Source organism: Mustelus asterias, chromosome 18 (assembly GCF_964213995.1).
Source record: "Mustelus asterias chromosome 18, sMusAst1.hap1.1, whole genome shotgun sequence".
Classification (NCBI taxonomy): domain Eukaryota; kingdom Metazoa; phylum Chordata; class Chondrichthyes; order Carcharhiniformes; family Triakidae; genus Mustelus; species Mustelus asterias.
The window spans coordinates 23318907-23333076 of NC_135818.1; the positions used below are offsets into that span (position 1 = coordinate 23318907).

At 47.1% G+C, this 14170-nt stretch overlaps 2 protein-coding genes across 7 annotated transcripts in view; both read right to left on the bottom strand.

The window, feature by feature from the left end:
- Positions 1-14170, bottom strand: part of LOC144507002 (intelectin-1a-like) — a 112921-nt gene that overhangs the window by 97026 nt on the left and 1725 nt on the right. The window lies entirely within an intron of this gene.
- Positions 9654-14170, bottom strand: part of LOC144507003 (EEF1A lysine methyltransferase 3-like) — a 28338-nt gene continuing 23821 nt past the window's right edge. For all 6 annotated transcript variants that reach the window (XM_078233525.1, XM_078233526.1, XM_078233527.1 and 3 more), the window contains exon 4: positions 9654-10611. In XM_078233525.1, the coding sequence (XP_078089651.1) occupies positions 10199-10611 (413 nt within the window). In that variant the 3' untranslated portion in view covers positions 9654-10198. The remainder of the gene's footprint in view (positions 10612-14170) is intronic.

A 14170-nucleotide genomic window follows, 5' to 3' on the forward strand; every position in this document is an offset into this window, starting at 1 on the left:
GCTTTTCCTTATTAAGTGTGGTGAACCATGGTTGGTTACCACTATGAGTGCTGAGCCATGGATGGTCAGCACTATGGGTGTTTGTACATATGTTACTGTTGTCACTGTTGGGGTTAGGGTTGGGCTGTTCTGCCTGTTGATATTGTTCTGTGGTACACTCCAGTTGGCTCCGCCTACCTGGGGAAGTATAAAGGTCACTGCACTGCCTGGTGACCCTTTAGTCTGGGATTGTATTGTATATAGTGTGCTCCATTCTTGTTAGTAATAAAAGCCTTTATTTCCCGGGTACAATCTAGCCCCCCGAGTGATTTAATCGCGCATCAATTTTATTACGCACAAAATTTTGAAAAAAAACCATGGAGCAAATGTTGAAACCCGAGCGGCTTACTTTAGATCCACGTGCGGCAGGAGCGTCGAACACTTTCGACCATTGGTTAAAGTGTTTTCAAGACTACATCGATGCCTCAACAGCCGTTCAAAACAACGCCGATAGACTGCGGGTCCTCCACGCGAGGGTAAGCGACACTGTATACTTATCAATCCGCGATGCCCAAGACTACATAGGGGCCATCGAACTACTTAAGAAACGGTACAACAAACTGCCAAACGAGATCCATGCTCGACACCTTCTAGCCACTCGACGGCGGCAGCCCGGCGAAACGACAGAACAGTACCTGTGTGAACTTCAGCAGCTAGCCAGAGCCTGCAACTGCAAGCCAGTGTCGGCGGCCCAGTATACAAACGACTTGATCCGAGATGCGTTCGTGGCGGGAATCGGCTCGTCATATATTCGCCTTCGGCTGCTAGAGCAAGGTAATCTAGACCTCGCTAAGACAGTAGAATTGGCTGACGCTGTGGAAACGGCCTCCAGAAGTCTAGAAATGTACCCCACCGACCACGTGGGAACATCGTGGCAAGTACAGCCACCGACTCAACTTTATTCAGCGGCTCCGAGAAACTGCGCGATTGTGTTTCCAACCTCGGACCTGATGACGGCGGCAGCTCCAGGAGGCCCGCGGTGTTACTTCTGTGGATTGGCGAAACACCCTCGGCAGCGATGTCCAGCTAGAACGGTATTGTGCTCCGCGTGTGGAAAGAAAGGGCATTATGCCAAAGTCTGCAGGACCAAACCACCCTCCAAACATAGCAGCGTGGCGTGTGATTCTCCAGAGCCTGTCTCCTTGTCTCCAGCGTCTTCGAGGTCCTCCACCACGTGCGATTCCAGAGCGCCGCCATTCCTGACGACGGAGACGCAAGACACGTGCGACCTGCAGGGGCCGCCACTTTTAGCGCCACCGACCACGTGCGATCCATGGGCGCAGCCATTTTGATCGGCACCGACCGCAGACGACCAGCAGGGGTCATCATCATCAACCATCTCAGCTGCCTGCAGTTGCACCCAAGACCCAACGGTGGCGTCAATCATCCTGGACCAGGCCAAGCCTCACAGACTCGACAAGTCCATGATGGGCATAGAGGTAAATGGACGCCTAATTCATTGTTTGTTTGACAGCGGGAGCACGGAGAGCTTCATTCACCCTGACACCGTGAAACGGTGCGGTCTCCAAGTACGGACTGTCAGACAGACAATTTCGATGGCGTCGAGGTCCCGGTCTGTTACCGTGCTAGGGAGCTGCGTGGTCAACCTAACGGTGCGGGGCACAGTTTACGAGAACTTCAGGCTCCTTGTGTTACCGCACCTTTGCGCTCCGATACTCCTGGGACTAGACTTTATGGTCCACCTGAGGAGTGTAACCCTACAGTACGATGGGCCACTCCCTCCACTTTCAGTGGGAGCACAGCAGCCTCCAAATTGCCCAGCGCGCTCCACGTGTAGCCACTCGACACTCAGAATCACCCCACCATCTTTATTCGAGAATCTCGTGCCAGGCTGCAAGCCCATCACAACCAAGAGCAGGCATTACAGTGCTGAAGATCGGATCTTCATTCGATCTGAAGTTCAGCGGCTCCTCAGGGAAGGGATCATCCAACCTAGCTCTAGTCCATGGAGAGCGCAAGTAGTGGTGGTTAAAACTGGAAACAAACCCCGGATGGTCATAGACTATAGTCAGACCATTAATAGATATACGCAGCTGGATGCGTATCCTCTCCCGTGCATATCTGACATGGTCAATCAGATTGCGCAGTACCGGGTGTTCTCCACCATTGACTTGAAGTCAGCTTACCACCAGCTCCCCATTCGCCCAGAGGACCGAAAATACACGGCCTTTGAGGCGGATGGTCGTCTTTATCACTTTTTAAGGGTTCCCTTTGGCGTCACGAATGGGGTCTCGGTCTTCCAGCGTGCAATGGACCGAATGGTGGACCAGAACGGGCTGCGGGCTACCTTCCCATACCTGGATAACGTCACTATCTGCGGCCATGACCAGCAGGACCACGATGCCAACCTCCTTAGATTTTTACGCACTGCGTCTCGCCTGAATCTGACCTACAACAGGGAGAAGTGTGTATTTCGCAAGCGCCGCCGAGCAATTCTCGGATACGTGGTGGAAAACGGGGTCCTTGGCCCTGATCCAGACCGTATGCGTCCCCTCCTTGAACTTCCCCTGCCCACTAGCATCAAAGCACTGAGAAGATGCTTAGGCTTCTTTTCATACTATGCACAGTAGGTTCCCAATTATGCGGACAAAGCCCGTCCGCTCATCAAGTCTACCTCCTTTCCCCTAGCAACAGAGGCTCGCTTAGCCTTTGAAGGGATAAAAGCCGACATCGCGAAAGCTACGATGCACGCTGTTGATGAGTCCATCCCCTTTCAGGTGGAGAGTGATGCATCTGATTTTGCCCTGGCCGCCACACTTAACCAGGCGGGCAGGCCCGTCGCCTTTTTCTCTCGCACCCTCCAAGGCCCTGAAATTCGGCACTCTGCGGTGGAAAAAGAGGCCCAGGCCATTGTGGAGGCCGTTTGGTATTGGCGCCATTACTTGGCGGGAAAACGATTCACCCTGCTCACGGACCAGCGGTCCGTGGCGTTCATGTTCAACAACACGTTACGGGGTAAGATCAAAAATGATAAAATCTTGAGGTGGAGAATCGAACTCTCCACCTACAACTATGATATCATGTACCGTCCAGGGAAGCTCAATGAGCCCTCAGATGCCCTGTCGCGTGGAACGTGTGCAAGTGTGCAGGAGAATCGATTACAGGCCCCCCACAATGATCTCTGCCATCCGGGGGTCACTCGGCTCTTCCATTTCATAAAGGCCCGGAATCTACCCTACTCAGTGGAGGATGTCAGGTCCATAACCCGAAGCTGCCAGGTATGTGCTGAATGCAAACCGCACTTCTACCGACCTGACAGGGCACACCTCATTAAGGCCACTCGCCCTTTTGAAAGACTGAGTGTGGACTTCAAGAGCCCCCTTCCCTCGACAGATCGGAACGTGTACTTCCTCAATGTGATTGACGAGTACTCACGATTCCCTTTTGTCATTCCCTGTTCTGATATGACCGCTGCCACGGTTATCAAAGCATTACAGGATCTTTTCACCCTGTTCGGTTACCCCAGCTATATCCACAGTGATAGGGGCTCGTCATTCATGGGTGACGACTTGAGGCAATACCTGCTCTCAAAAGGGATTGCCTCAAGTAGAACTACGAGTTACAACCCTAGGGGTAACGGACAGGTTGAACGAGAAAATGCTACAGTCTGGAAGGCTGACTTACTGGCGTTGAGGTCTAAAGGTCTTCCAGTCTCCCGTTGGCAAGAGGCACTCTCTGATGCGCTCCATTCTATCCACTCACTCCTGTGTACGGCAACCAACGCTACTCCACATGAGAGGATGTTTTCCTTCCCTCGGAAGTCTTCCTCTGGGACCTCATTACCGTCTTGGTTGACGTACTCAGGACCTGTCCTCCTGCGGCGGCATGTTAGGACCCACAAGTCCGACTCTTTGGTTGAACAGGTCCATCTCCTCCACGCCACCCCTCAATATGCCTATGTGGCATATCCTGACGGGCGAGAGGACGCGGTCTCTATTAGAGATCTGGCGCTTGCAGGGGACTTGGAAACCCCAGTCGCTCCCACACCCCTAGTTAGGGACCCCCCGACCCTTATCTCCCTCCTGACACGGCGCGGGCAGTATCGGGACCACCACTTAATCCTCTTACTCCCGTGTACAGCTTGCCTGAGTCCAGGAGATTGTCACCACCTCGAGGCGTGCTCGAGTCCAGCAGATTGTCGCCACCTCGTGGTCCACCTGTCCGTGAGGAACTGGAGGAGTCACTGGACACCGCCTTGGAGAGAAGGTCACCACGGTTACCAGAACCGGCATTACCGCCAGTGTTGAGGAGGTCGCAGAGACAGTGCAGTCCTCCAATACGACTGAACTTGTGAATATATGAACAGTTGTTCTGTTTTTTTTTGCCCCGCCAGCCTTTGTTTTAAAGGAGGGGTGAATGTGGTGAACCATAGTTGGTTACCACTATGAGTGCTGAGCCATGGATGGTCAGCACTGTGGGTGTTTGTAGATATGTTACTGTTGTCACTGTTGGGGTTAGGGTTGGGCTGTTCTACCTGTTGATATTGTTCTGTGGTACACTCCAGTTGGCTCCGCCTACCTGGAGGAGTATAAAGGTCACTACACTGCCTGGTGACCCTTTAGTCTGGGATTGTATTGTATATAGTGTGCTCCATTCTTGTTAGTAATAACAGCCTTTATTTCCCGGGTACAATCTATCCTCCCGAGTGATTTAATCGCGCATCATTAAGTAAATACCTTTTGTGTTCTTGATGAAGTCTGTGGCATGCATCCTTACAAAAAGCAAGGGAGTTATAGTGAGCAACACTGATTCAGCTTCAGCTGGAGTCACGTGTCCAACCCTGAACACCACGCTTTAGGAAGGATGTGAGGGCATTAGAGACAGACAGTGCAGAAAAAAATTGCTGGAATGCTTCCAGGGTTGAGGGACTAAAGGTATGTGGATAGATTGAAGAAGCTTGAGCTGATCTCCTTAGGGGAGAGGAAGTTGAGAGGAGATTTGATAAATGTGTTCAAAGTCATGAGGAGGTAAGACAGAGCGGATAAGGCGAACTGTTTCCATTGGCAGAAATGTCGAGAACCAGGAGGCACTAATTTGAGGTGAACAGCAAAAGGGCCAAAGCAACATAAGAACAATTGATTTCACGGAATGTGTGTTTAGAATCTGGAATGCACTTACTGAGAATCTGGAGTTAACCACGACTTCCAAATGAAATTAGACAATTATCTGAAGAAAAAAATGTTTGCAGGGCAAAGGAAAATATGTGAGGGAGGGGGACTAACTGAGTTGTCCTTGAAGAAAGCTGGCAGGGACATGATGGGCCAGATGATTTCTGTGCGGTAACCATTCTACAATTCTATGGGCAGAATCTTAAGGAAGGTGCGCGATCAGCTCTCAATTCTTGAACTCCCACTACCATTTAATGCTCACGAGAGCACTGATTGGCAGTGGGCAGGACTTCCAGCTGCCCTTGGAAGGATATCCTGCCTATGAGAGCTGTCAGTCAATCTTCAACCTGGCCAGGCACAGCACTGCAATGGCCAGATGTGGTACGCACAGTAAGAAGTCTCACAACACCAGGTTAAAGTCCAACAGGTTTATTTGGTAGCAAAAGCCACAAGCGTTCGGAACACTGCCCCTTCATCAGGTGAGTGGGAGTTCTGTTCACAAACAAGGCATATAAAGACACAGGATAAGACCCTTAGGTAGCCATTAAGTGGTCACTTAAGGGCCTTACTAGGTGAAGGGGTGGGTTTCTCGCCTGAGGCCTGTTCGCCCAAGCATGAAATTGTGTCTGGGTTTAGGCAGGCAAATTCCAAGGGGGAATCCCGTCCATTCAATTTTATACTCCCCTGAGATTCTTCCCTGTGATTCACTTATTCGACCAGGAAAAGTATATTTATACAGTAAGTTTCATGATCTGGAATGCTGTCCCGGAAGGGGTGATGGAAGCAGATTCAATATTAACTTTCCAAAGGGAATTGGATAAATAGTGGAAGCGGAAATTTAAAAAAATGTTGGGAAATGGGGACAGAGTGGGGGAGTGGAACTAACTGGACAGCTCTAGTAAAGAGCTGGCACAGGTTTCGTGGGCTGAATGGTCAGCTTCTGTGTTGTATGACTCAATGGGCAGTATTTATCATGCAAGGGATGTGACCCACCATTGACTGGCTGTGGGATCTTTCAGTCCCCCCGTTGTCAAAGGGATTCCCATTGAATGCACCCCTCACCGTGGTGAAACCCACAGCAGGGGTGCAGTGTCAGGCGGGACTGGAAAAACCCGCCAGCATGAATGGCCGGAACGTCCCGGCTTATGATTCTGGGCAATGGATGCAAGAGAGGAATCATTGAAGGGCAAGAGATTATTTTGCAATTCTGCTGAGATTTCCCTGCATTCAGCTTGTTAGGAGGCATTAATAATGTTTCTGGAGTGTGTTCCAGGCAATCTTGTGATGTCACATGAATTAGGAGCACTGATAGGCCATTCGGCCCCTTGAGTCTGCTCCATCATTTAAAACGATCACAATTGGTCTGATTGTAACCTCAGCTCTATATTCACATCTACTCCAATAACCTCTCACACCTTGCCTATCAAAAATTAATCGAGCTCTGCCTTAAAATTTTTCAAAGACTGCCTTTTGAGGAAGGGCATTCTAACGCTAGAATTCTCCAATGTCGTATAGCTTGCCACCACTGCCAGTGAGAACTGAGAATTTGGCGCTCAGCCAAATCTCCATTCACTGCAGCAGGAACAGAAAATCTCAGCTGTGGTCAGAGAATTCCGGCCAAAGACTCACAGCAATCAAATTTTCTGTGAAAAACTCATTGGGTCAATGCAAACTAACTGTGGTCAACGAAATGAAAAATTGCTCCGATAACTAAGATAACTCAGAATGTGGAGAACATGCCAGGAGATCTCAGAGATGCTGTAATTGTGGCCATCTTCAAGAAAGGTCCCACTGCAGTAACCACAGAGGATTTTCCCTGCTGTTGGTCACAGGGAAGGCCATCACAAAAGTTCTTCTTTATCACCTTCGTCCTGTATCTGGGAGCTCCTCCCAGAATCCCAATGCAGGTTTCATCCATTAAAGGGCACAACGGACATGACCTTCATCGTGCAGCAACTGCAACTACAGGAGAAATGCAAAGAACATCGCCAACCCTTGGACATGGCCTACTTTGACCTCATAAAGGCCTTCGATACTGCCAACCATGAGGGATTATGGAGCGTCTTCCTCCATTCTGGCTGCCCCCAGATATTTGTCACCATCCTCCGTCTGCTCCACGATGACATCTAATCCTGACCAATGGATCCACCACAGACCCAGTTTAGGTTCAGACTGGGGTCAGGTAAAGTTGTGTCATTGCAACAACACTCCATCTCACCCTCAGCAAACTCCCCGCTGGAGTGGATCTAAACTACAGAACAAACGGGAATGTATTCAATCTCTACTGCCTGCAGGCAGATCCAAGATTGTCCCATCCTCAGGCTTCGATTTCCCACTCCTGTTCATGTCGGGCAGGTTCGGCAATGGGAGTGGAAAATATCGCGAGCGTTGCAAAGTTGTACTTTACTTCAGTAAAGTGTGACATGATTGTCTGTTCCCCCCATCAATGATGGGGCACATTTTGAAGGGCTGCTACTCCTGCTTCTAATTTCCATATGTTTCTATATTTCCTGATGTTCAACATTGGGAACATCATTTCAATACATTACCACAGCATTATGAGGCCTCTATGCTTGAATCATCACCACCCCCGCCCCTCCAACTAGTTGGAAAATCCATCAATGGCGGTGTGATGGCAGAATGGTGTGAATCACGACTGGTCGTCCAGGGCAAGCACCTGATGAGCAGACCCCCAGGGAAGCTCAGGTGAATGCAGAAATAAGAGGGTCATGCCCCGGCAATACCAGGGGCAATACCTGTGTAGTGCCAAGGGACAGTGCCAGGGCTTCCGGGGCCGGCGCCAGGGGGTGCCAGTGTTTCCAGGGTGAATTGCTTTGTTCTCACTTTGCTGGAGCAGCCATTAGAATTGGTGCCCTGATTCTTGGCTGTCTAAGTTGCTGGCAGGGCCGGTGAACCAGAGGCCTGCCTGCTAGTGATGTGTCATGGGACCCGATTGTTGAAGGTTTTTATTCAAAGTTCCTGATTATACGGTCAAGAAAGCCACCATCGCTGTCAGCGGCTTCAATTCTGCTTTTCCTGCCTGCCATTAGCCTTTGAAAATTTCTGGGAAAATCTTGCCCCTGTCATTGAATGACAGTATAGAGACAATCCTTCCATCTGTGCACACTCAGAGGCCAAGCGCCAAGCCATTGTCAGTGTCCTCACCAAGGTACATGAGAGCGTGGGCCTTATGCTCAACATCAGTAAGACAAAGTGCCTCTGCAAACCTTGCTCCCGCCACACAGCACTGCCCCCCGTTATCAACATCCACAACAAGAACCTGGCCAATGTGGACAACTTTCCATATCCTGGGAGCCTACTCTCAGCAAGGGCAGACATTGACAACAAGGTTCACCTCCAGTGTGCCAGATCAACCTTCAGTCTCCTCAGGAAGAAGCGTTTGAAGACCAGAACCTCAGATCTGGCATCAAGCTCATGATCTTGAGAGCAATAGTGATACCCACTCTCCTCTATGGCTCTGAGATGTGGACTATGTACAGCTGGCACCTCAAAATCCTGGAGAAGTACCACTAGCACTGCCTCTGAAATATCCTGCAAATCCACTGCCACCAATGTCAGTGTTCTTGCTCAGTTCAACATCTCCAGCATTGAAGCATTGACCACACTTGATCAGCTCTGCTGAGTGGACCATATTGTCTGCATGACTGACATGAGACTCCTGAAACAAACGCTCTACTCGGAGATTCAACACAGCAAGTGAGTCCCAGGAGGGCAGAGGAAATACTTCAAGGGCACGCTTAAAGCCTCCTTGAAAAAGTGCAACAATCCCACTGAGATTTGGGAATCCTTGGCCCATGAGTGCCTGAACTGGAGAAAAAGCATCCAGGCAGGAGCTTAACACTGTGAGTTTAATCATTGAGAGCAAGTCAAGACAGTGAAAGGAGTGCATGGTTACCTAGGCACCACACCCACCCAATCCTCCAAACACTGTCCGGCCCACCTGTGACAGAGACTATAAGTCACGAATTAGATCCCTCAGTCACCAGAGAACTCATTTTTAGTGTGGAAGCCAGTCATGCTCAACTCCAAGGGACTGCCTGCAAGTAATACTCAGATTTTGTGCTCAAGTCCTGGAGTGGGATGTGAACCCCTGGGCCAGAGTCTTGTCACCATTCACGGCGGTGGGATTTTCCCATCCTGCCCCAGTGAACGGAGATTTGGTTGGCCGCCAAATTCTCCAACTTTGCTGCAGCGGGAGCATGGTGTGAATGGCTGGAAAGATCGCGCCTCTGGTCTTCTGAATGGGAGATGAGAGCACTACTACACTGTCCACAATTTCCCGATACCTGTGTGAAAAGATTTACACAAGGACTGTTTCCCTTCATTATTTCGAGAGTGAAATGGCAAACATAAGTAACAAGCAGAGAGATGCTGCCTCGAGAATCAGCCAAGTGCAGAGCTGGTTAGATTACAATTGCACTCACTTTGGGATATTAACAACTAAACAGAAGACAGCCAGCGTAATCGCATTGCTTAACAGTTATTTTATTTCACTCCTAGTCAAAAGTGTGATACATATTTTAACATAATCATGAGACAGAAATAAAATTTCACACCAAAGTCACAATGGCAAAGCATTAACTGGATTCAATGCAGTTTAGCATGAACACAGTTCAATATTGCGATATTAACAGGAGTTAAAAAGTAGTTTCAGAATCTCAGCAAAAGAAAAGAAAGATTTCATTTCATATAGGACCTCTTACAACCTGAGGATGTTCTTCAGGATCACAGTCAAAGAAAGCATTGCCCTTAGTTAACAGTTGTGGTTAGGGTACCAACTTCCAGAGAGCAAGGAAGAAAATTGAAGAAAAGCAAGTTGAAACAAACATGTTAAATATTTTATCAATGAATTTTTGCAAGGAAAGTCATCAGAGAAATGTTTTTCTATGAATAAAGTCCACATAAAACAAAGATCCATCTTCCTTATTGCAGTAGAGTGCGGCTAACTTTGTGAAAGCTGGCATAGGCAAGATGTGCCAAATAGCTTCTTCCTGGCAGTCCTTATGATTCTACATCAGCAGATCATCTCTTCTCCTTGAACTCAATTTGCTAATCTTGTACACGTTAATATTTTTATCCTCGACTCTGAGAACAAGCTGGCAATTGAAGTGCTGAGGTAAAAGCTCCTCATGAAAAATAGCCGACTGGTTCCCTGTACGTAACTTGGAAGAGAGGTAAATGATGGTTGGATCTTTGGACAGATGTAGCAGAGTCTTTAGCAGCAAGGGGTAAGTGAGGGAAGTATACACGATATCTGAACCCAGGATGAAATCATAGTCGGTAGGAAAGTTTGTGTGGTCCTTACCCCAGGAAAGGGCACAGACCTTTGAACGATGTCTAAAGGTAGAGGGGATGTTGGTGGAGACATTGTGTTCTATTTGACTCAACACGTTCTCTTTGTCTGTCATTGTAACATCACCACCTGACAAAAAGAATGAAAAGATATTATCGAAGCCCATTTAGGTGACAAGTCAATTCCAAACCTGATCCTCGATCGTGGTCGCAAAGATAAAAAGGATGTAGATACTACATAGCAGAGTGGCACTTTACATTGATTTCACTCAGACAGGCACACAAAGCCGATTGTACATAGGATTCTGAAGCAGAGAGTCTGTCCCAGGCTGGCACTCTGATCTGTCAGAATGACTAAAATGTGCTGAAATCAAGCCATCATACTTTTGCCATGGAGGCTGGCGGTAACCCAGCTTTGCAACTGAACCAAGTGGAATATGATTTATCCAAACAAAATCTATGTTAGTGTGGCAAAAGTTAACCAGTCTATAATATTTAGCTGTGCACTGCAGGAACTCACTAAAGTTCCTTTGGCAGCACCTTCCAAACCCACAACCTCTACTATCTAGAAGGACAAGAGCAGCAGGTACCTGGGAACACCACCACCAGGGGATTTCCCTCCAAGTCATTCATCATCCTGATTTGGAAATGCATCACTGTTGCTTCACTATCGCTGGGCCAAAATCCAGAATTCCCTCTCTTATAGCACTACGAGTGTACTTACACAGTAAGAAGTCTCACCATACCAGGTTAAAGTCCAACAGGTTTATTTGGCAGCAAAAGCCACTAGCTTTCGGAGCACTGCTCCTTCGTCAGGTGAGTGGGAGTTCTATTCACAAACAGGGCATATAAAGACACAAACTCAATTTACAAAATAATGGTTGGAATGCGAGTCTTTACAGGTAACCAAGTCTTAAAGGTACAGACAATGTGAGTGGAGAGAGCGTTAAGCACAGGTTAAAGAGATGTGTATTGTCTCCAGCCAGGACAGTTAGTGGGATTTTGCAAACCCAGGCAAGTCGTGGGGTTACAGATAGTGTGACATGATCCCAAGATCCCAGTTGAAGCCGTCCTCATGTGTGAAGAACTTGGCTATCAGTCTCTGCTCAGCGATTCTGCGTTCTTGTGTGTCGTGAAGGCCGCCTTGGAGAACACTTACCCGAAGATCAGAGGCCGAATGCTCGTGATCGCTGAAGTGTTCCCCAACAGGAAGAGAACACTCTTGCCTGGTGATTGTCGAGCGGTGTTCATTCATCCATTGTCGTAGCGTCTGCATGGTCTCCCCAATGTACCATGCCTCGGGACATCCTTTCCTGCAGCGTATCAGGTAGACAATGTTGGCCAAGTTGCAAGAGTATGTACCGTGTACCTGGTGGATGGTGTTCTCATGTGAGATGATGGCATCCATGTCGATGATCCGACACGTCTTGCAGAGGTTGCTGTGGCAGAGTTGTGTGGTGTCGTGATCACTGTTCTCCTGAAGGCTGGGTAGTTTGCTGCGGACAATGGTCTGTTTGAGGTTGTGCGGTTGTTTGAAGGCAAGAAGTGGGGGTGTGGGGATGGCCTTGGTGAGATGTTCATCTTCATCAATGACATGTTGAAGGCTCCGGAGATGATGTCGTAGCTTCTCCACTCAGGGGAAGTACTGGACGATGAAGTGTACTCTGTCCGTCGTGTCCCGTGTTTGTCTTCTGAGGAGGTCGGTGCGGTTTTTCGCTGTGGTGCGTCGGAACTGTCGATCGATGAGTCGAGCACCATATCCTGTTCTTTCAGCGTCTGGAGGTGTCTGTTGCGATCCTCCTCATCTGAGCAGATCAGTGTACTTACACCTCAGGGACTGCAGCAGTTCAAGAAGGCAGCTCACCATCACCTTGTGAAGGGAAACTAGGGATGGGCAATAAATGCTGGCCTAGCCAGTGACGCCCACATTCTATAAATGAATAAAACAAATTATCTTTCTCATCATATGCTTAACATCAGAACAATTTGTGTTGACACAATCCTCCATACGATATTGGTTATATCAATCAAATAGGGAAGGGAAATGCATTATCATTACTAAAGAAGAGGCAAATTAGGTTGACTGATTCACCATTCAAAGAGTCAGCACAGCTGTAGTGAGCCGAATTGCTTCTTTCTGTAAAGCACTTGTCTATTTTATGATTCTCTCCAGTCTCAGAAAGATCTTTGTCAAAGGATCAGGCTAGTGCTGTTACATTATATTTCTTGCTTTCTGCTATCAAAATAAATCTTGCAGAAATTATCCTCTGATGGCAGTGTTCATTTATTGCTGCAATATTTTTGCCCGAGTGCATCACTGTACCCTGTCTGCAAGTGATAACGTGGCAAAAGCCTTTAAAACCACAGGATGTTTTTATTTTGGAAGTATCGAATTACCTTGTTCAAAAATACAAGGTAAAATTAACCAGGAAGGAATCTGTTCCTGTACTTGTCCTTGAAGAACTCAGGCACTCAAATGCATTCTTTAGAATTCAGCATTTTGTGGTGTTATGGAGACAACAATTCAAATATTCACACATTTAGGAACTTAATGCAGGTCCATTAAGACTCTCATGATCAAATTCCATGATCTTGGTGTTGCATTAAAAGAGCATGGAAAACAATTTACTTAAGTACTGATATTCTGTCACCAGCTGTCCTTGTCACACTATATTTTTAAATAGGTTGCAGTGTAGCATTACTGCAGGTGTTATTAATATCTACTGAAAGAACATTCCTGTAAAGCTGGATTCAAGACAGAGCCAAAAACATATAAACTGTTCAAAGCAGTAAAGGGTTTGTTCAAATCAATTTCTTTCGCAAATAAAAGGAGCTTATATTCTCACACCGGCAGCCAGTGATTTATTTTAAACTGTACTTGGTGCATACATATATGTGTATCTATGTATGTGTGTGTATGCATGTATATGTGCATTTAAGGACATGTGTGTATGCTTATGCATGTGCATATATCTGTGTTTATATGTTTATATGTGTTTGCATATTTGTGTATTTTAATGTGTGTGCATATGTATGTCTGCATGTGTGTAGGTAAGTTTCTGGTCATTTTGTTTATGTGTGAGTATTGTAAAAATCCTAGGGAATCCCTATATATTTTTTGCCAACTAATAAGAACTAACATACATACTAATGAGTGACTGATTGTACACTATATTGCATTTTATGTGACTTTGGAATCCTCGGTCTTTTTAAAAGACTTCCAAAACATTGCAAAGTAGAGTTTTGATATGCTAGTGTTTGTACTGAGCTATATTTTAACTCTGTTTACAATATGACCTGTTGTGTTTTTCTTCATCCTGAAGGTTTTAAAAGGAACCAAATGGTCAAAAGTTATTTAAATGGAATGTGAAAACAGGCAGCCTGTTGTGTGGGAACTAAAGGGTAAATATCTCAGTGGAATTCCAGAGATTGAGTGAATAGTCATGTGGATCCTTTGGTTGGAGCCAGCATGTTAGACTGAATAAAAAAACACACAGACACAAATAAACAAAAACACACACAGACGCACATGTACACACACGCACGCACACACACACACACACACAGCTGACACCCAGTTGAATGTTACCATGTGTATTACTACTGGAGCATTATGCTCAACACTACTCCCTTAGCATCCTGTTCTAGCAAACATCACTCCTTGACATATCTGTCAACTTGCAAAAACC